General features: G+C 40.1%; 1 protein-coding gene across 4 annotated transcripts in view; it reads right to left on the bottom strand.

Annotated features, from left to right (window-relative positions):
- LOC122812148 (GEM interacting protein) overlaps positions 1–23,752 on the bottom strand; it is a 1,774,188-nt gene that overhangs the window by 123,413 nt on the left and 1,627,023 nt on the right. For all 4 annotated transcript variants that reach the window (XM_044084459.1, XM_044084456.1, XM_044084457.1 and 1 more), the window contains one exon: positions 21,883–22,079. In XM_044084459.1, the coding sequence (XP_043940394.1) occupies positions 21,883–22,079 (197 nt within the window). The remainder of the gene's footprint in view (positions 1–21,882; positions 22,080–23,752) is intronic.

The raw sequence follows: 23,752 nt of genomic DNA, 5'->3' as shown, positions 1-23,752 counted from the left end.
AACAAATCTAGTCATAACAAAGTTGAACTATTTAGCCTTTTAAGAATGTTGTACTAAGAACTCGTAAAAATAATCAAGTTATTTCTTTCATTGGTTTCATTATGAAGGAAAGAATTAATTGTCTAATAGTTTTATGTATTCTGAATTTCACCTTGTTAAAATGAATGTCTCATTTGCTTAGTTACAACTGCACACTAAATGGTTGAAAGGAAATTAAAGTTGAAAGGAAATTAAAGTTTCACAAAACAAAGTATTGAAAGGAACTGTACTACAGGATTTAATTCTGTAAGGTAGACAAATATCAAACGCTAAAGAGTTATGAGTAAAAATTGTTGTTTTGATTTGTTTGTCTTGTATAACTCAAATCACCTTTTACCTAACTATTATTGTTATTGTTATTATTATTATAATTATTAATCACTTTTCAGCCTTTTGGCTAAAATAAAGTGAATATTATAGAGAACTGAGCATACATACATTTATGTTTAACTACGTGCTTTAAGGAACTGGTGACAATGTTTTATCATTACTACAGAGGGGTCTATATCACTTCGTCGAAAAGGCAGAAGTTCAAACACTATATGTTCGAACTTCTAACCTTGAAGTGCAAAACCATCGAAGGCTTAGAACAGTGATTTTTTTCCCAGGGAAAAAAAAAATCTCTGTCCCTAGAAACACACACCACACAAGCACACCAAAAAAACAGCAATCCACACACATACACTTAAAATCCTACATCTAACCCTACACTAAACTGTATATACACTACTATCTATCCACTTACCTTAACCCAAACCCTAACCCTAAGGTCCGTCACTATCGCACACTCACCTGAGCCGCACCCTAACCCTAACTCACCTATCCCACCCTAACCCTAAAGTCTGTCATTATCGCACACCCACCTCACCTGCGCCCTAACCCTAACTCACCTAACCCGCGCCCTAACCCTAACATCCACACAATCGCACACTTACCTGAACCCGACCCATAACTTTCCACCACAGTGTTGAAAATCGCAAAGCCACAGAAATGGCCCACTGAATTCTTTCCCTGGGAAAGAATTCGGTGTTCTGCGGCTTCGCAATAATCAGTTTTCGAACTTCACAGTTCGAACATATGGTGTTCGAACTGCTGAAGTTTCGATGAACTGATAGGAACTCCCACAGAGTACATATTCATTTTTGTTGCTCGATTATTTGATTTTTTGACTGTGAAAAATTATCGGACTTTATATGTCCATGGCCAACTGTAACACATGTAAGTGGAGAGCAGTATTTTAACATATTAATACATTTATAAATGTACCATCAAGTAAAGAAATCATATAAATTTACTTTAATCCAAATAACTGCAGACAGCAATTCATTTTAATGAAGGTGCTGTAGCTCTGTGGCAGAAGGAAATATCAGCTGCTTAAAGCAGGTGCAAGGAGCAAAAAATAAAAAAAATAAAATGTTACTGAAGTACTGAGAAATATGGCTGTTTGCAAATTCCCTGTGGGCAAAGAGAAGCACACACTGCTATGCTCACAGCTTTAATAGCCAAATGCATGGTGGCAGAAGAAGTAATGAGTGTTGTGCTCAGTGTACAGTACATACTTATATAACTACAACATGTAGAAGTGTGCTATAGCATGCAGGAAATCCTGCAGGCTACTGTAGTCACATTTATGCTCCAGTATGCGTTTTAGGTAATGTTCCCTAGACACTGTGAAGGGGTAGTGGTCCACACACTCCAATTATAAAGGCACTGCCCATTGTGCACTGCATTTTTACTGCCACTGACATGCCCTCTGGCCAGCCTGTTGCTAATGCCTGCCATATTGCCTGCTGTCTCATGTTCCCTTGGGGACCATGGACATTGTTTTCCCCCTGCACATTTAGTTATTAAAGCTGTGGGCATGGCAGTGTATGCTTCTCTTTGCCCACAGGGAATTTGCAAATAGCCATATTTCTCAACAGCTGAATGTCACTTCAGCCATGTGTCCCCATCTGAATGTACCACAGGGAAATGTCTCACTGCCTAGGCGCCTGAACCTGCAACTGACACTTCTGTGGATGGTGTAACAACTGGGCAGCCTTGTTGTGCATTTAACACAAGCAGGTGCTTGTAGCCAGCTTACTGAATTTCCCTTGTGTGCACTGTGTGTGGAAGTGCACCCAGGTTACACATGTTTCAATGATGACACTGGGTATGTACTCATAAAGTCAGAATGTATGTGTGGAGGGGGGTGAGCAGGGGATCAGTGGTATGACCAGAGGTATGGAACTTTATTTTTTTTCCCAGTCGTGAGGGATTTGGGAACTACCATATTGCCTCCATTGTACGAAAAGCTTTCTACATGGCCCACCTTATTAGGAAGTGTATCTCATCCAGGGACTAGGAGGTCATATCATCCCTCTATTCTTCCCTTATAAGACCCATTGTTGAGTACAATGCTCCTTTCAGCATGTACCTCGCAAAGTACATGTCACAGCTGGGGAGACCACAGAGGTTCCTCACCAGGAGAATCCAGGGCTTCAAATATCTACCCTACACAGATAGGCTAAAAGCCCTGTCCCTCTACTCAGTCTCATACAGACACCACAGAGGTGACCTCTGTCTGGCAGACTGCTAAAAATCCACAAGCCAAGCTCCACTCGAGTATCCAGCATGAGCGACCTCAACTTGATCTGTGACAACAATAGGACTTGTTGGCAGGACAGATTTGTATCCCAGAGACTCCCCTTCTGTGGAATAGGCTTCCTCTCCACATCAAGGAGAGTGCCTCATTAACCCTTTTTAAGCACGACCTGGATAACTGGATGGGGAACAGAAATACACCCCTGGAATTCCACCTGTGTCTCTGCTGGATAGGGGCATTGAGTGCGGACTTGTCAGAACATGGGCTAAATTCTTGGCTAGGCTTCTAAGGGCCTTAGGGCCAATCACCTAGTAACTTCCTATGATCCTAAGAATACTCAGTAATATGCTACAAGCTTGGAGAAGGAATGATTGGATCAGATGGGTTTCAATGATGTTGAAATGATGGTGGCTGCAAGAGCTAGTCAGGACTTACATCAAAAAAGAAGTTTCACAGTTTCTAGTGCAGGGTTTCTGACCAAGTTTCACCATATAGACAGATCTTGCTATTACGTGAAGCACATGCAGGAATCTTTAGTATGTACTATACAAAGAAGGTATACTCCATGAGTTATTAGATAAAGTAGTAATGACAGGTAGAATCACAGGTCCATTTAAGTAGCCATCTTTTAAAATATTTATGGTGTCACCAATAGTTTGGCCTCGAAAAATCATCTGCAGTAGTATTGGCTCTTAAATCACCCATCTTAACCAAATGGCTCATTGATGAATGATAGCATAAGTGAGCTTATGAAGGCAGAATACAAATCACCAGATGACATAAAACAACACATATAGCAGCCAGCAATCTATTCTTGGTCAGACTAGACACTGAGGCACTTTTTAGCTCTTAGTCATCTGGTATCAAGACTGGTACTTATCAGCATGCAGCAAGATGGAAGGTCTTTTATAACAAGGTGATACGCTTAGGGCTGAATTGCAGTATGGGAAATCTTTGAATACTATATTACTTGATAGCATCAAATATGGGAGACTATTTGCAGCATAGAGAAAGCACTGCACTACCTCCATGGTCTTTCAGTCACTGCATCATTCCAGCAGACATGCCAGATATTGGGTATGCCACAGGCAGTCAATACACAAGAGGGACTTAGAAATGCTGACCGTTCTGAGGCTGGAGTTAGATTTGTACACTCTGATCCTATAGGATCCTCGGCATCCAACTTATGATACTTTAAGAGATAAATAAACAGCATAGCTGCCCAGGAGGGTGAAGCCATATACCATCATAGGACTTGTGAAACTTTGCTTGCCAGGGAGGAGCATTTACTGGATCACTAACACATTTTCTAAAAGATAAGCATAAGAAGCATCAGCTGGATTATAAAACAAGTAAAGGAAAACTTGCAGAAGTGACAACCATTTTTCAGATAATTCAGTAAAGTGTACTTCTGTCAACAGAACCGGCTGGCAAATAACTACCTTGATCTATACTTGAATGTAGCTTGTTCGCTAGAATATGGGAGATAGCTTTTTTGGTTTATGTTACCCAAGTAAGCCCACTGGATACAATTGTTCCTTTTCATAGATTCATAGGTTCATAAAGGTTACTAGGCTAATGGCCCTAGAGCTCTTACAAACCCATCCATATTTATCCCAAGTTGCCCAAATTGTCAATGGTTATGTCAGCAAAGTTCACAGAGGTGAATTGGAAGCTTGTTCCGGAGAAGTGGCAGTATCTGGGAGATTTTAACAGGCTGCCCATGAGAAAAGTCTGATTACGTGACTTGCTCAGAATGGCACAGTAGACACACAGAGGCTAAGGGAATCAAATACTGAATTTCAGAAAGTATCTCATTAACATCTCAGTCTTAATCCTTTGTGGTAACCTGGAGACTGCCAGATGTAAACACAACAAAGATCACCTGTACCTAACCAGCACACTGGGCAATTAGTGATATATAAAGGGGATTTCTTTCTAGAATCACTGCCAGTTTTGTTGTGTTAAAGGTGAGGTCAGCAAAATTATTAAACAGATTGGTAAAAGTTTAGTCAGACAGTCAGGGCAATGGTAAAATAAAAACAATGCTCACTGGCATACCCAAATAAACTAATAACATCATTGTCAGTCTTTGCTGTTTACAACTAAACAGATTTTACATCTTAACTCAATAACCAGTCCCAAAGAAGATGAAAATCCATATATAAGTTTGAGACATTGGATAATACATACAAGGAACCCTTGTCTCCCAGTATATGGAACGCTTACAATGGGGCAAGCAGAATATTTAAGCAATTTCTAGACACCTTGTTAAATGCAAGCAGCAGTCACTTGTGAACTCAGTGTTTAAATACATAGCATTGAACATGGTAGGAAGGAGGTACAGTGAGGAGAACTGGTGCACGTGTGCTCAGTGTTGAAATATATAGTATGAACATGGTAGAAAGGAAGTAAATTGAGGAGAACTGGTGTACATGTGCTCGGTGTTGAAATACATGGTATGAACATAGCAGGAAGGAGATAGAGTGAAGAGAACTGGTGGTGTACACTTAGCAGCTCTAAACTTTGCTTTTCAAACACTGGGTTATTGCAGATTACAGAGAACAGTAGGCAGGATAATTCTGAGTGGGGTCAGGCCATAAGCATTACAGTTAAATCACTGGGCAGCATTTGGTCAGAACCTGCAACTAGTCTTACTTCAGGGTTGTCATGAAATAAGTATTAACCATTTATCTTAAGGCCATACTGGTCACACTAATGGTGATTTCATACTATGGCACATTTAGAGTGAGTGAGTGAGTGAGTGAGTGAGTGAGTGAGTGAGTGAGTGAGTGAGTGAGTGAGTGAGTGAGTGAGCGAGTGAGTGAACAAGTGAATGAATGTCTGAGTGAGTGGCCGAACTGTTAAGGGTTCTGAGAAACTACTGCAAAGACCCTTTATATTGAAGAGATAGCTCCCTCACACCAGAATACATGATAGTATGGATTGGTTCCAGTAAAACAGATCAAATACAGAAAAGCCAGGATGCCTTGCTTGAAAGGTACGGAAATGCAACATTATGCTTGGTTCAATGGGTTTGACATAAAAGTGACACCAGAAAGAGTAGAGGATGGGATCAAGTGCTTGTAGATGTAAAAAAGCAAGAATACACCTGCAGACCTTTGAGACACTACTAAAGAAGGTCATGGGAATTGACCTGCAGCTGTTTTCTGCCCACTGTTTCAAATGTGGAAAAGCCTTTGATTTGGCCAAGACCGGAGTAGTGACTGGTTCATGAAGAAGACAGCTAGACCATCTTCCTAGACCTGTGGTTGGTATAGTCAGTCAAAAAATATTAGAAAGAAAAAAAAAACATGGAGACATAAAAGTGCCAAAGCAAGCACCACAGCAAGTAAAAAGAAAACTTAACAAGTAACTTACCAAATAACACAGTGATGAAGCAACAGAAAAGGGGCAGCAACAGCACAACAGATGACATCTAAGAACTGGCATTTGGCTAACCCATGTTCCTTTGTTCAGAGCAATGAGTCTTCTGGATTTTGGAGCATTCACATGTGTTTTGGACAGCAACAATGACCCAGGTCTGAGTAGGAGGACTACAGCTAGGCCTTCTGTAGGATGAGGTGGTACTATACTGGCATGGAACCTGGGTCATGAGATGAATTTAACCAATTCCAAATGTTGGGAACAACCAAATGCATTAATCATTCACCTGGGGGCAATGACTTAGAAATTCAGTTACAATTATTATAGTATTATTAGTGAAAATGATCAGACTTATTGCCACAATTAAATATAGTGTGATTTGGGATAATTCCTTGACTGGTGGGGAAGTAGGCTAAGGACCAAAGGTATTACAGGGATTCTAAAAGGTAGTTAACTGAAAAAGTGAGATGTAGGTTTGGGTTTTAGGTATTAGGATCATGAGGCACCTAGATTTTGAGGACAAAGACCCACTATGGTATTGACCAGATGGTGTTCTGTTAACAGATGTAGAGCTGGATATATTCAACTTACACGTCACCATACAACTGGGGACAAAGTAGAGTATCAGGCTCTAGGTAAGCCTGACTAGGCAGGGGGTGAGGTAGGTAATAAGGACAGATGAGAGACAAGCAAAGTAAGAGGAAGGGGGATTCAAACTGAATTAACATTTAGCAAGAAAATGTGGACTGGGCTGCTTTTGTTTTGGGTTTATAATGTAACTTGATGGGTTAAAGGTGGAGGAACATAGAGAGGCAGATTCTTTATAGATCCACAGAAGCCAGGATGCAACCTGGGACATGGAGACACCTTCTGTAGGACTGGGGTTAAGTTGGTAAAGGCGAATGGGGATGCAGATGATCTGGAGAGGCGGCTGCCTCCAAACAATAGGTTCATAGGTGTGTACTAGGCTAATGGCTCTGGAGTCTTTACAAGCCTAATCCATAGGACTACCCCAGCATCGTGCCACCCAACCTTAGTACCCAGTGCCTCTGTCGAGTAAAGCCACTGGAGTGATCCCAGGGATGAATTTTCTATTTCCCATCCACTCATCAAGATTTCTCTTGAAGAGGGCCAGTGAGGTGCTCTGCTCGACATGTATGGGAAGTCTATTCCATAGCATGGGCAGTTTCTGGGTTATGAACCTGTCCCTCCAGCATGTTCTGTTGATTGTGGTAATGAGGTTGAAGTCTCTGGAGCATGTGGTGCGGAGGGATTCGGATTTCTTTAGATGTAGCATTTCTAACAGAGTTGGGTCAGACATTGGTTTGTAAGTCAAGCAGAAATTGCCTCTAAGTAGGTGATATGAGACAGACAATAGTTGCAGGTTTTTTTAGTCTGTCCATACAGGGCAAATGTTTAAGGCCTAGGATACTCTTGATGAAGTACTTTTGGGGCCTCTCCAGTTGTTGTAGGTGTTTAGTGAGGTATATGCCAAATGGGGCATTGTACTCAATATTGTTTGTCTTTCGGCTTTTCCCAGTTAGGGGTCGCCACAGTGGAACTCCGGTCTGCTAATGAATGGCAGTTGGTTTTTATGGTGTCGAGTTGCCAGTCTGATGCCCATTCAACACATGTCTTTCAAATGCCCACTCGACCACTGATTGGCCTAATGAGGGAAGAATAGAGAGGGAGAGACAATGACCTCTTTCTTCCTGGATGCAAAACCCTTAGTAATGAGATGTGCCACATAGAAGGACTTTCTGACCACAGAGGCAATGTGGTGGTCAAAAGAGAGGTTGCTGTCATCCTGTGTTCCCAGATCTCTTATGACACCTTTTGTGTTCAGTGGACTACCATTGGTGTGGTAATTCATGGGAACCAGGTTTTTCCCAAAGGGAACGACAACACATTTTTGGCATTGAGCTTAAGGCCATGGTTCTGACACCAGTCATTGGTCTCAGTGAGGCCTTTCTGTAAGATGTCAACGTCACTCAATGAGTTAATAATAGCTCCCAACTTGCAATTGTCTGCAAACATTGTCAGCCAGAGTCCCTTCATGTTGGCCTGGACTTCAGGGAAGTAGATAACAAACAGGAGAGGACCCAGTACTGAACCCTGTGGGACTCCACTCATGACTGGTCAGCAGGCTGACTTGGAGTCAGCTACTTTCACACTGTGGTTTCTACCTGTGAGCCAGTTTGCAACCCACCTAGTGATATAGGGGTTGATGCCTTGCTTGTTGAGTTTTTCTATGATTCCTGAGTGGGGAATGGTATCAAAAACCTTGGCCAGATCAAGGTAGGCTGTATGAACCACCTTGCCTTCATCCACAGCTCTGGTGACCGACTCAAAGACGTTGACCAAGTTGAGCAGGCGTGATCTACCCTTCACAAAACCAAACTGCGTGGGATCCAGAGTTTGGAGATTCCCTATATCCTTGTTTATTAGGTCCATGATGATGTGTTCCATAGCTTTGCATATCAGACTTGTGAGGCTAATGGGGTGATAGTTCCCAGGGTCTATAGTCGCTCCTCCTTTGTGGAGAGGGATGACTGTAGCAGTGTGCCATTTGGTAGGGACAAAGCCTGAGGTGAGGCTGTGATTGAACAGGCACACAGGTGAGGTGCCAGTTCACTCTGTAGTTCATGTAGAACACAGCCAGGGATATTGCCAGGTCCCATAGAAGCTGTATTCTTGACCTTGGACAGTGCTGTTTTAACATGTGCAGAATTAATACTGGGTGCCTGGCAATCTACTGGTATTGTGACTGGTCCCTTGGGGGGGGGGGGTAAAGTTGGCACTGAATCTGTTGGCCAGTATATTGGCAATATCTGTTTTCTCTCAGTATAGCAGGTACCATTGCGCAGTAGCTCACAGCAACTTTGTGTATTGCTGTGGAAATTTTTTACATAACTATAGAAGGTCTTGTGGTTGTCTTTACTATCTGCTGCAATTCTGTTTTCATAGCTAGCTTTAAAGGATTTGATGAGGGATCTCTACTTTTTGTTGAGGCTGATAAGGGAGTTTTTCCAGTCTTGGGACTTCACTTTATTCTGCATCAGTTTCCTCCTTATGTTGTAGAGTTTGTTTTGGCAGGGGACCACCAGATTGGCTTCCTTTTTTTGGAGGAGAGCGTCTTGGTTCTATTGGGTATGGTGAGATCCATGCAGTTGTGTATGTGTTCATACAGTGCATTGGTGTATGATTTGGTGATCATGCAACTGATCTCCATTTGCACGGGTGCCGTGAAGTTAGCCGCCTCCATTTTTAGGAGCTCAAAGTTAGCTTTGGAGAAGTTTTTCATGGTGGTTACCTTTGCAGGGGGTGTGGTGTGCTGGTAGGGATGTGGATTTCTAAGGTGATTAGTTTGTGGTCGGATCTAACCAGGGAGAAGTTAACTACTGGTGCAGAGCAATGGTCACCCATGTTAGTAATGACCAGGTCAAGGATATTTCTATCTATTGGGGGTAAGAACAAGCTGGTCCAGGGCATTGAAATTAATGAATTCCAGGAAATGTTGGGCAAGTGTATTGGTACATGAGTAGTTTTCTCACTTAATATAAGGGTAGTTGAAGTCACCGAGTATGACAGTGTTAGGTTGGACCCTAATATTCTCCAGGCTGCTTAGGAATGTGGAGTGTGAGTCTTGGGACGTGGTTGGAGACCTATAGCAGGCTACGACCTGAATTGCTGTCTTGCCTATTGTTAGCTGCACCTAAAGTATCTCTGATGCGTTATGTTGGGCTACCAGTCTGGAGGTGTGTGCATCCTTTATGAATATGGAAACACCACCGCCTTTGGAGCTTTTGTCCAAGTTCTGGGGCCGAAAGGTGTGGAATGAGTTATAGGCTGGTAGTACAGGGGTGCTTTCTGCTGCCTTGAACCAGGTTTCTGTTACAGCACAAATGCCAATGTTCTCAATTTTAAGGAGTGTTTTGAGTGAGCGCATTTTGAGATTTAGACTTCTAGCTTTGAGCAGTATGATCCTCAGATTGCATTTGCTTGTAGCTGTTAGGGTTGTAATTTGGTCTTTGGAACACCTCCTAAAAAAGGCACTATAGGGGTGGCTGAAAATACAGAAGCAACAGAAATGGACAACCAAATTCTTTCCCTAGGAAAAAATTAAGTTTTCTGTTTCTTCGATATTTTCAGTGTTCGCTGAAAACAGGTTGATATTAGAACACTCAACATTTTGAATGTTCGGTGTTCTAATATAGATCCAATTAATCAACACACCAGAAAATAAGGGTGATGGAGGTAGGGAAAGGCTGCTAGAGTGATCAATATGATGAACACAGCACAGTTACCTAACGGTAAAGTTTTTATTCTGGATGGATAATAAACTAGCCAATAAGGAGTAAAACTAAGTGTTTATGTAAGACTGCTAGTAAAAGACCTGTCTGCTAGGGAAGGACCATGAAATAATGACTGTGAATACTTAGAACTGAAGGTCCGAAATCTGATTAGTTTAAGAGAAAAGTGTGTGTGTGTGCATGTGTGTGTGTGTGTGTGTGTGTGTGTGTGTGTGTGTGTGTGTGTGTGTGTGTGTGTGTGTGTGTGTGTGGTCTACTGTCCTAGTAGGTCAGTTGATGTTGAAAATTCCTGCAACAATGCTGTGATGACAGATTAATTGAAAGAAGACAGACTTAAGTGTATTGGAAATTTTGAGAAAATTGGTGCAGAGGATTAAAATGTAGAATGGAAAGCCCATTTCAAGCTACATCTGTTTGGTTCTGCCATGGATAGACTGAGTAATAACCCTATTTATTTGAGTGCCAGCTGTGTTTATAGACTGAGATATTGAGAACAGCTCAGTAGATTTCTTAAGTAAGGTACAAATTAATCAATGGAGCAATCAGATTTGTGCTACTGAAAATTTAGAAAACAGAGGTGGTGAGTGAAGGAACTGAGTTATCCATCTTGAGCAAGACTGACAACCTGCAGTGACATCCACGCTGTTCATTTCCTGAAACAGATATTTCAGGTGTTGCTCAAATATTGATATGGGCCACCATAAAATATCTGACCTCATTCAAGTCCCTGATTTATGGTGTCAACTGACTCACTTTACTGGGACTTGTTTGCCTGATTGAAATTTGCAGACTATAACAATACTTTAGCTATCCTGCTAAATGACCATAGATAGGTAGTTTGTAATTTTACAAGTCTAATACACAGAAGCAGTCTGCATCTGAAATCTCCCCATTTATACTAGCCACAAGTCACATTGTCTGCGAGCTCCCCAGTCATACTAGTTACAGGTCACATCATCTCGGAGCTCCCCATTCATACTAGCCACAGGTCACATCATAGATCCGCTCACACACTGCCTTTATGCCTCCATATACACACAGGCAAACAGCCTTTAGCCTTCACAAATTCCCATGTACACATGCTCTACTGCTTACCTGGATCAGTGGTCTTCAGGTGATACTGTTGTGCTTATCTTGCACAGATTCCCTCCCATTTAAATGAATAGGTTCATGCCACTAACTTGCAGTGTAAACTTACCTATTTTCTGCACTAGCCTTGAAGGAAATTTGTATAGTACTGACTCTATGACATCTGTACTATGCAAGGCTCTTAAATCAGCAATGCACCAGGCTGCTTACAGGCCTCATTAGCATAGGTCTTTCCTACAATGATCACATTTATATGCAGTGCCTAAACTATCACTGCTGAGTAGCAGTTTGTGAATCAGGATATGCTTGCAGATCTGTTATCAGATAGAGAGTTCCAAAGACTGAAAAACAAAATATCTAAAACTCACAATATTCATAGGTTTATCGGTTGGTACTAGGCTATCGGCCCTAGGGCCTATACAAGCCTAGCATTAACAATTTGTATCCAAACGTGCCAATAATCACAAACTATGAAAAAAGGACGAAAACTAAGCAGGCGAACGCTCCCAAATTAATTTATTCACGAAATAAATGTGAGCAAAGTACACAACCAAGCTTTCGGTGAGCTCAATGTCCCACCTTCATCAGACAACTTACAAGTCAGACATCAGAGTTTAAATACTGTTACATCAATTAATTAATTGCAATCAATCTTATTAACACATTATCAAATAAAAGAAAGTTTCAGGTGTATAGTATTGTAAATGTCAACCAGAAACTTCGTGTAGTTACTAAACAAAGTACTTCATTAACTTATAACCAATTTAAAACAAATATTAAAATTATACTTAAAATATATGTTATGCACAAAAATTCAAAGGGGTATAACTAATCTAATGTACAAATTCAAAACCATTTACATATTTGTGATTTTGTGTATTTGTAACCCTTTTATGCACATACTCGAGTGGACAAAATATATTCTGCAGTAATAAATAATATATACAATATCTTGCAGAACCTAATATTCAACACATTCATTAGTATGTTACCCTGTATAAGATTATTGTTATAATACATACCAGAGTGTTGCATTATAAAATAAACCAAATTAATCCTTCCATTGAACCAAATTTAAAACACCATACCAAAGCCACAATTCCATTTTATGTTGGCAAAATAAAATATAGTATAAACTATAAATATAACGTAAAATATAAAATATAAAATAAAACTCCCTTAAAAAATATTTTAAAGGAGGATGGCCTCATCTATTGTTAGATAGAAGTTTCAAAACAGGAGCTACAGAAACGTGTTCATTCAAACCTGGGTTGACATATGCCCATGTTCTTAACTGCCAGTAAAGTTCATTCACTTCTAAGTGAGTCTGCCAAGGACCACTTAGATTGTCAGTAAGTGACTTCCCTAGGACTGTAAATTTAAAACAGTGCCCAGAATTAGCCAAAACATGCCTGGCTAATGCATTGTTAACATCCTGTTTGCCTATGGCGTAAACGTGCTCGTAAATCCGCTGCCTGAATTTCCTTTTAGTTTTTCCAATGTAGAAGGCAGGACATTTTTGACATACGGCCATGTACACCACTCCATTAGACTCACAGCTAAATTTCCCCATTATTTTATAATCTATGTCCCTAATTTTGACCTTAGGTTCAGTAAAAATGAACTTACATTGGTTACAAAAACCACACTTCTTTGTTCCTGTAACCCCCTGAACAAAGGGCTTTGATTTTAATTCAAGCAAACTTTTTAGATTCTGACCCCTCCTAAACGTAATTCTTGGAAATTCCCCTAATCTTTTTGTCAAAAACGTGTCCTCAGTTATAAGGGCCCAACATTTATTTATGACCTTTTTGATGTCAAAATGGTCAGCAGAATAGGTACAAAAAAATCTCAAAGTAAACTCATGTGACTGAGCAGTACCAGATCTTTGTGTAAGAGAAATTGGAGATTCACTAGCATTGTCAAGATCTATATTCTCAAAACATAAAATAGGTTTGTAAACACCAACTCTCCTTTTGGTAATAACCTCAGTTTTGATGTCATTAATTAACAAACCAGGATATCCTCTATTGGTAAACATACTGCTAAGGTAATCACATTCCTTCAAAAAATCATCAAATTCCGAAACCATCCTGGCGGCCCTGACCATCTGGCCTTTAACTATGGCCTTCTTTTGGTGACCAGGATGAGAACTCGTGAAATACAAGAATGCATTGGAGTAAGTGGGCTTACGGTAAATAAAACTCTTGTATCTAGATCTTGACAAGTCTTTCTTAATAAGAATATCAAGGAAACTAATGGTTGTTTCCTGTAGATTATATGTGAATTCTAAAAAAGGTGTCTTCTTTGTGAGTGACTCCAAAAAGGCAGGTATGATAGAAGGAGAAGCTTTCCATATAAAAAACATGTCATCCTGGTATCTGGTGTACCAGGTGACAGAAGATTTAAAGCAGGGATCAGTGAATAAGACATTCTTTTCCCAATGGGCTAGCACTCCATTAGCGAAGCTCCCACCACAGGGTGAACCCATCGCAACTCCTGATTTCTGAAGGTAAATACTGTTGTTAAAAGACATAAAATTGTTGTTTAGTACTATTTCTAGCAGAGTCTCAACTACATAGATCACATTGTCATCTACTTTCTTTTCAAACAAAAAATCACATATCCACTGTATGCCCAACATCTGTGGTATAACTGTGTACAAATCTTTTATGTCAACAGTCAGAAACCAGGAGTCAGCCTGAAATGGCACCCTGTTCAGTTCATTAAGGAAGCTCCAGGAATCCTTGCAAATTTAGGTTTCTTGGGAAATCAAAGGTCTTAAAATGCTCTCAACATATTTAGCACAGGGAATAGTGATGGAACCACGACCATCTACTATAGGCCGAAAAGGTGGACATTCCAAAGATTTATGAGTTTTAGGTATGCCAAATAGCACCGGCAATCTAGGGGCTACTACATTGAGATAATGGTACAGATCAAGATCTATACATTTCTCCAAAAAGAGGTCTTCAATTAAACCTCTTATTTTCACATAGGCTGAATTGACTTCACTAATACTAACAGTCTGATATCTATCAGTTTCTAATAACAGATTCATGTTTTGAATGTACACAAAGTTGTCCATGAGAACCAAACCACCCCCCTTATCGGGCTTCATGACCCTGATATTACAGTTTTTCAACAAATGCAAAAACTGATGTTCGTCCCTTGTGGTGTTAAAATGCCTATTGCTGGAAGGGTGGTTGGCTTTGAGTGCTCTAAAGTCGTATTCGCACATCTTCTCAAATAAACAAAGAGTGTCATGTAATGGGGGATTATATACACTAGGGACCCTTAATGTATCTGGGTTGGAAATACCATCACCCATTAAAACTTTTAGATTGAGTTTTCTTACAAAAAGTTTAAGATCGATCAATGTTTTAACCAAATCAAATGACTTGTCAGGAACAAAGGATAGCCCCTTAGAAAAAAACTCAACCATACCAGAGTCAATATTAAATGAAGTGTAATTATAAATTTTAAAATCCCCTTTTGAATCTGTAAGAATCTGTAATTCAGAAAATTGGTCGATCATCTCCTGCGTTGCCCTTTCCGATTCGTGTAGTTGTTCTGGTTGGTCCTGGTCGGACCGTTCGTTTGCTTTTTCTTTCCATTGGTTTTCCCCTTGGAAAAACCCTGCTGGGAAGAAGTGTTACCACAGTTATTAACTACATCATCGTCGAATTGGTCCCTAATATTGTTGCCACCCTGGTTGGTGTTGGTATTGCCAGGTCTACTAGCATTAATTAGTAGTCTCTCACTACGACGAAGGGGCGGTAGCTCTTGCCCGTCTTGAGACTCTTGAGGTGTCTCATCATAACCACCTGCTGGTCGGTGATTGTCAGATAAATTTACTTTATTCAATCCTGTATTCTCCAGTTTGTTAACCAGCAATGGTGGTCGAGGGTAAGCTTTGTGGAGATGATACTCATTAATGTCCCTGTTAATTTTCTTTCTTTTGTTGACAGTCAGTTTTTTAATGGTTGCTTCAATACTATTAAAGATGTGCAAGAATTCGTATTTGTACCTAAAAAACTCACAGTCACCTTTAATAAGCTGCTCCAGATCTGCAAGCTCTGACATAAGAAGTTCAACGTCTTTTTGGTACTGCATGTTTTGGCTAATTCTGGGCACTGTTTTAAATTTACAGTCCTAGGGAAGTCACTTACTGACAATCTAAGTGGTCCTTGGCAGACTCACTTAGAAGTGAATGAACTTTACTGGCAGTTAAGAACATGGGCATATGTCAACCCAGGTTTGAATGAACACGTTTCTGTAGCTCCTGTTTTGAAACTTCTATCTAACAATAGATGAGGCCATCCTCCTTTAAAATATTTTTTAAGGGAGTTTTATTTTATATTTTATATTTTACGTTATATTTATAGTTTATACTATATTTTATTTTGCCAACATAAAATGGAATTGTGGCTTTGGTATGGTGTTTTAAATTTGGTTCAATGGAAGGATTAATTTGGTTTATTTTATAATGCAACACTCTGGTATGTATTATAACAATAATTTTATACAGGGTAACATACTAATGAATGTGTTGAATATTAGGTTCTGCAAGATATTGTATATATTATTTATTACTGCAGAATATATTTTGTCCACTCGAGTATGTGCATAAAAGGGTTACAAATACACAAAATCACAAATATGTAAATGGTTTTGAATTTGTACATTAGATTAGTTATACCCCTTTGAATTTTTGTGCATAACATATATTTTAAGTATAATTTTAATATTTGTTTTAAATTGGTTATAAGTTAATGAAGTACTTTTTTTAGTAACTACACAAAGTTTCTGGTTGACATTTACAATACTATACACCTGAAACTTTCTTTTATTTGATAATGTGTTAATAAGATTGATTGCAATTAATTAATTGATGTAACAGTATTTAAACTCTGATGTCTGACTTGTAAGTTGTCTGATGAAGGTGGGACATTGAGCTCACCGAAAGCTTGGTTGTGTACTTTGCTCACATTTATTTCGTGAATAAATTCATTTGGGAGCGTTCGCCTGCTTAGTTTTCGTCCTTTTTTCCTAGCATTAACAATTCCCTGGATATTTCTTCCCACAATATTTACTTCCCTGGACCCCTGTCTAACAGGGCGACTGACGTGATCCCCGAGGTTAATTTCCTATCTCCCATCCAATCGTCAAGGTTCCTCTTGAAGAGGGCCAAGGAGGTGCTCTGCTTGACATGTGTGGGCAGTCTATTCCAGAGTATGGGGAGTCTGTGGGTCAGGAACCTATCTCTCCAGCATGTTTTATTCATTGTGATGACAAGGTTTAGACCCCTGGAGTGTGTGGCTCGGAAGGATTGGTATTTCTTTAAGTGGAGCATGTCCAACAGCTCAGGTTTGACATGGCCTTGTATGTTAAGCAGAAATTACCTCTGAGTAGACGATATGCTACAGAGTATAGCTGGTGTTTTTTTAGATGGTCAGCATAGGGCATTTGTTTAAGGCCTGTGATTCTTTTAGTGAGGTATTTCTGCGGCCTTTCCAGCTGTTGCAGATGTCTTGTGAGGTACATACCAAATGGAGCATTGCACTATATAATGTGTCTAATGAGGGATGAGTACAGTGGGACAATGACCTCCTTTTTTCTGGATGAAAAGCCCTTAGTGATGAGGTGTGCCACATAGAAGGATTTCCTGACTGTTGTGGTGATGTGGTTATCGAAGGTGAGACCACTGTCCACCTGTGTTCCTAAGTCTCAAATCACACTTTCAGTGTTTAGTGTACTGCCACCCGTGTGGTAATTCATGGGTACATGATTTTTCCCAAAGGGGATAACTATACATTTCTTGGCAATAAGCTTGAGCACATGGCTCTGGCACTAAGCATCTGTTTCTGTAAGGCCCTTTTGTAGAATATCCACATCATTTGGGGATTCATTAATGGCTCCCAGTTTGCAGTCATCTGCAAACTTTGTTAGCCAGAGTCCCTTAGTTTTGGCTTGTACTTCAGAGAAGTAGATGCCAAACAAGAGTGGTCCCAGGACTGAACCCAGAGGTACTCCACTTGTCACTTGTCTGGAGCTAGATTTGGAGTTGGCTACTTTTTACAGTCCAGATTCTGTCAGTAAGCCAGTTGGCAACCCATCGAGTGATGTAGGGATTTATGCCCAGCTTAGTAAGTTTATCTATGATTCCAGAGTGGGCAATGGTGTCGAAGGCCTTGGCAAGGTCCAAATAGGCTGTGTGGACTGCCTTACCCTTGTCCACAGCTCTGGAGACTGATTCAAAGAAGTAAATCAGGTTCAGGGGAGAGATGATTGGCCTTTCATGAACCCAAACTGGGTGGGGTCTAGTGTTTGAAGGTTGCCAATGTCTTTGTTTATAAGTTCCATGATAATGTGTTCCATGCCCTTGCAGATCAGGCTCGCCAGACTGATGGGATGGTAGTTCCCCGGATCCAAGGTGGGTCCCCCCTTGTGGAGTGGGATAACTGGTGAGGCTATGATTAAACATGACACTTAGGTGAGGTGCCAGTTCATTTTGTAGTTCATGTAGTCCATAGCCCGGGATGTTATCTGATCCCATGGATGCTGTATTCTTAGCTTTGGAGAGTGCGGTTTCTACTTGTGTGGCCGTGACTACCAGAATTTGGCAATCTTTTGGTATTGAGATGGGCCCTTTAGGGGGTGAGAGGGGGGTGAAGTTGGCTCTAAATCGATCTGCCAGGATATTGGCAATATCCTTGGGATCAGTATATTTAATACCATTCTGTTATAGCTGAGAGCAGATCTGAGCATTGTCATTTAGATTTTTGACATAACTATAGAATGCCTTGTTGTTGTCTTTTGAATCTTTGGCAATTTTATTTTCGTAACTAGCTTTGGAGGATTTTATGAAGGATCTCAGATTCTTACTGAGGCTGGTAAGGGAGTTTTTTGCATCCTGGGATTTTCCTATTTTCTGCAACAGTTTCTTCCTTCAGTTGTATAATTTGTTTATGGCAGAGGACCACCAGATTGGCTTCCTTCTTTTGGAAGAGAGTGTCTTGGTTCTATTTTGGATGGCACGATTCATGCACGAGTGGATGTGCTCGTACAGTGCCTTAGTGTAGAATTCAGCAGTCAGACTTTCAGCTCCCATCTGCATGGGTGTTATGAAGTTTGTCACTTCTGACTTGAGTAGCATGAAGCTGGCTTTGAAGAAGTTTTTTAATGCAAGGGCAAGCCCCTCTGCACCCACCATGTGAGGCTAACTGCAACTAAAAGAGATTCTTAGGTGTCTATTAGGAGGTGCTACACCACTAGTTGTGGACTGATGGAGCCCAGCATCACCTAGTCAACAAAGGTATAACACAATGTATAGTAATGTCTTTCAGCTTTTCCTGGTTAGGGGTCACCACAGTGGAACACTGGTCCGCTTATGATTGGCAGTAGATTTTTATGGTGCCATTCCAACACCCACCCTTCAATGAAGCACACCCATTCACTCACACACACACCTACCTGCATGTCTTTAAACATCACTCGACCACAGGGAGGACATGCAGACTCCACACAGAAGGCACTCCAGCTGAAAATCAAACTGGAGAACCTCTTGCTATGAGGTGACAACACCAACCACTGCACCACCACAACCTGTATAACACAATGTATAATGAAAACAAATTGTAAGATGTGCTAAGGAATTCTGAAGAACAGCAGTTTTAACTGCCAGCCCTCCTCCCTTTATGAATGTGGCAACTGGAAGGAACAAAAACATGAGAGGCCAGTAAAACTGTTTCTGGTGGTGGATCAAATGTTGAAATGGTTGCTGAAGGAGGCAGTACACAAATGGTTTCTACTTTCCATTATTAAGCATTAAGGATTTATAGGACAGAGGTTGCTAAAGTTGATCTTGCCATTGTATTTACTGTTTTGGCATGATGCAGTTAAGAATGCTGCAATGGATATTGCACAGCCTGACACTGTAGGGTATTGCATGTTTCAGCATTCTGCAGTACACACCAATTAGCCGAAGAATGGGTCAAAGCTGATAGGCTGGCTACAAAAGTGTTAAGCAGCTGAGAAATGAAGGATGTGGTGAAAGAAGGACTGATTAGGGATCTATCCCAGGCTCAGTCCTTTCCATAAAATTGGAGAACAGAACTCAAAAGACCTTAAAAAGTTGAATTCTTTCTTTCCAGGTGAAACTGACATTTGTAAAAGATAAGGGAGTTCAAATGGATGGATAGATCATAAGAGGAATCAATAAACTTCAAACATAATTTGCACAGGAGCAGCTACAGCTGACAGCAAAATATGAGAATAATATACTAAAGAAAATCAGACTACATAAAATAATACGAGAAATAACACCGACAAGCATGAAGGAAACCTTTATTTTATGCAGGAACTTAAAAGTATACCACAGTCAGAAGTAACAGTAGTGTGTATTGTTAAAAAAGGTTTGTGTCAAGGCTAATTTACAAGCCATTCCCCAGAAAACTCTGCAAAGGAGACTGAAAGTAGTGCTAATGACAACAGCTAAATCATGTAAGATTTCTAACAAGAAATTTATGATGAAGGAAAACAAGATACAAACCTAATTACAGTACTGAGTACTAGAAAGGAGATATTTGAAGTATACAGAAATGCCAAAGTGAAATAAGCAAGGATCCTACTTTCTGTTTGATAAGAAAAAATGGCTCCAGTAATGGGCAGAAATGACTAAGACAAAATTAGGGAAGAATTTACAAAAAAGCAAAAAAAGTTTAGAGTGAGTGATGCAGAATCCGGAAACGATTTATAAGCAAAATAATTTGTTTCAGAAATGCATAACATAGACATATATGGCCTCTCATAATAAATAGTGCCAAGTTGGCAAACTACTAGAAAGAAGTAAAAATTAGTACTGATACTATATGCACCTATTATAAATGCACAAGGTTTGTTTACAAGTCATAATTTCACATCACTGAGGTCTTTGTTTCTGTAGCTTTTCTTTAGAGGCAATAGCATAGACAGGTGTCTTGCTCAATGCAAACTATGTGCCTTATACCAGTTACTGCACTAACCAGGCTATGTTCAGTCTTCAAGCCAGTGAGATGAACAGTGACCATGCTACAACTCAAGGAACAAAGTTTCTTGTTTTCCCAGATGTTTCTGAAAGCATATGAACAAAAAGAAAATGTTTTAATTACTGTAAAAGGAAAGAGGAGGTCATTAGGGCCATGGGAATCCTGCTTTACCCATGTAAACAGTGGAAGAAATTCAGAATCATGAATGCATTTTCTTTTTAGCAATCAGCTGGCCTTTTTTGCAAACATGCACATTTCCAACAAGGAAATGGGCAAACACCATTTCCCCTACCCTCATATGACAATGGATCACACTGAGTGATTTACAATGTAGCCTGCCTGCAAACTATTTGCTGATAGTTGTCATTCTGCTCCCATGTTAATTCAGGTAAAACACGCTGAGGTGAAAATTTCTACTGGTATTTTTTTTATAATTTTAACATATACACAACACTGTAGGGCTTATATCTGTGCACTGATACTGCCAAGCATTGCATTTTTTGAAAACTAGTGCAGGGCAGAGCCAGTCAAGTCATGATGTTGTGGGAAAAATCACTAGAAAAAAACATAGTTTGCCTGTGTATTTTTGTTCTGTTTACAAGCAGCATGAAAAGAACCCCCACCTCAGTATTGTATGAGGAGAGTCACTATACATGCTTCCTGACTGTGCAGGGAATTCAATGACTCAGATTAAAGAATCCCAGTATACTATCCTCAGATAATATGCATAGCGAATTCAGGAGGGTGGGGCTGAAAACAGACATATCTCTCATTTAGTAATCACCAGTTTTACAATACTAAAGTCCCATGAAGGAAACAGAGACTCAGAAAGCAGAATGGAGAATGACATACTAATGGTTTAATCTGCCATGTATCCACCCCTTTGTATTCAGTTGTAGCTATATCCAAATTGTCATGCAGAATACCTTCCAATGACCAACAGTATTCAGACACTCCACAAAAGGCTAGGCCATCACAGACTCTATCCCTTAGTCAGACTTGACACTGTCATAGCAGAGGAGTGGTGTTGCTTCTATGATATGAATACAGTAGTAAGCTGGATGCTGTAAACTCACCACATCCATTGACTTCAGCTGCCATTTACTACAGCTAAAGACTGCAGGTGGAAATGAATTTCCATGTGGCATGGACTAGCAATGACCAGAAGAATCACATCTCATATTTTTTAATACATTTAAATGAAAATCATGGTTTTCAACAAGTAGAGCAGGAATACATAAATGAGTTAAAGATGCAAGGCCTATAAGAATCTTGGCAGTTTGGGGGGTATTTTACAATCCTGAGTACTTTAACACTAGAGGACTGGAGCTGCCATCCTGCACCACTGGGATGATTAGCCTATATGCAGATTTTATTACTGTGCAATATCTGTGGCTTAAAGGTGCTCACACATACAAAGGCAACATGACCAGCTACCTACCTGTAGAGATGGCCAATCAGATGCCGTAAAGTGTTGTAGTTTGAAGGTGGCAGTTTGCCCAAAATATCTTTTAGTTTGTTGATATGATCTTTTATTGAGGGATCAGCATCCTTTGTACAGTCTATGTTTCTTGGGAGCTCTTTTCCATATGCGATGAACTCATCATAGAGCTGAAATTGTATTACGGGTTCAGTGAGCTGGAAGTAAAACATAAGTAAACGATTCAACTGGAAATACAAAACACATTACAACATTTTGAACAATGATCACAATTTGAAATCTCTGCTTACAAAAAAAAAGATCACTGCTACTTTAAACATAATCTAAAATAATCAAAGCTTTACACTATGCTTGCCTCCTTCTGTTAGTGTAAAATAAGGTCAAGTTGGATAAGCATAAAATGGCAGCTTAAGCCTGCAGCTCTATAGCTCAGCTGTGATCAAATTCATGTTAAAGGTAATACAGTCTTTATGACACTGATTGCTCTTTACCTACTCCCTTAATATTCTTTTTAATCACTCACACAGTCTGAGACCTGCTTCATCTGCCATCCCAACATGGAACCTCCACAGCAGCCCAATATATTACAAGCTAGTGAGACTCAGTGTCATAACATGCTTCTGGGTGTAGTCTTAAAAAGAAAAACTGAATATGTTTAGTATTCTAATCAACCAAACTTTGGTTAATACAAGAAAGCTGAAAGCCATAGCAGTTAAAAATAGTGACAATATCCAGCAGCAGTGTGACAGTGGGGTTCCTGGAAATAGTTGTGCCCTGTGATGATACATGAATATAGGAATTGTACCCCACTCTCAGGGAGTACCACTCCAGAGAGCAGCAACTCTATCAGAAGGCAGACCACCCTGAGAAGAGGCAGCTCCAAAACAATTTGCATGTGGTACGCCTGCTAGAGTCAAGTGAACAAGAGCATTGAATTTATTACCTTCAAGCAGTTCTACCAAAAGTCCTTTGTGTATGTGACACAATAAATAAACATGGACAGCACTCAGGTAAACCTTCCCAAAGCCTGGCCATTCACCTTGTCAAGTTATGTTTAAACTCCTTAATTTTATTGACAAAGAGGAAATCTTGGGTTGTGCAAGGAAGGGAAAGCATTTCTCCTAGATGGTCACAAAGCCATATTTTTAGGACTAGTCATAAGTTATGGCTAAGAGACAAAGGTTTGCCAGCATCTCATCACTGTATTTCTAAAATGACATCATAGTTTTCTTCAAATACCCTGCATGCTTAAAAGTGGAATGGCACCCTGATGCTGCTTTAACCTTTCTACAGGGCAAAATAAACATGGGTACTCTACCCCAACATCTCACTGAAAACCAGATAGCCTGTGGCTTCTAGTCAAATTAATGTGCGTGCCCATCCTTACATCCACTCTAAAGTTCCTAGTCCACTACAGAAATATGTTGTGCTAGCTCCCTCCCATGGTTCAGTGACCACAACTCATAAGAAGGATGTAGACGGATAGGATAAGCAAACCTATGAGCTGAGTGACTCAGACATCCTAGGAAATTCTTTCTTTACAGCTAGCATGTTTTCTGCCCTTGCAGACAGTGATATAGATGCTTTGAATGTTGTTTTGATAAGGATGAAGAGAATCAGGACAGTGCATGTCCTTTCCAGTCTTCAGAAGTAGAACTTTCTTCCAAGCCAGTATACCATTTGTTTTACCAATCAACCATTGAAGAAGATCTCATCCTTGAATGAAATATGCCAGGACAAGGTCCCTCAGGGGAAAACATGATTGATCTTTTTATACGTGGTCTTAATTACCTGGTCTGATTATATCCGTTGGCATCTTCACACTTGTATGAAGACTCTCAGTACTCTCTGTGGTGCTTCACTAACACTA

The sequence above is a fragment of the Protopterus annectens genome, chromosome 9.part0 (genome assembly GCF_019279795.1).
Source record: "Protopterus annectens isolate FY-2018-M chromosome 9.part0, PAN1.0, whole genome shotgun sequence".
Classification (NCBI taxonomy): domain Eukaryota; kingdom Metazoa; phylum Chordata; order Ceratodontiformes; family Protopteridae; genus Protopterus; species Protopterus annectens.
This window is presented reverse-complemented; position numbering and strand designations above follow the sequence as displayed.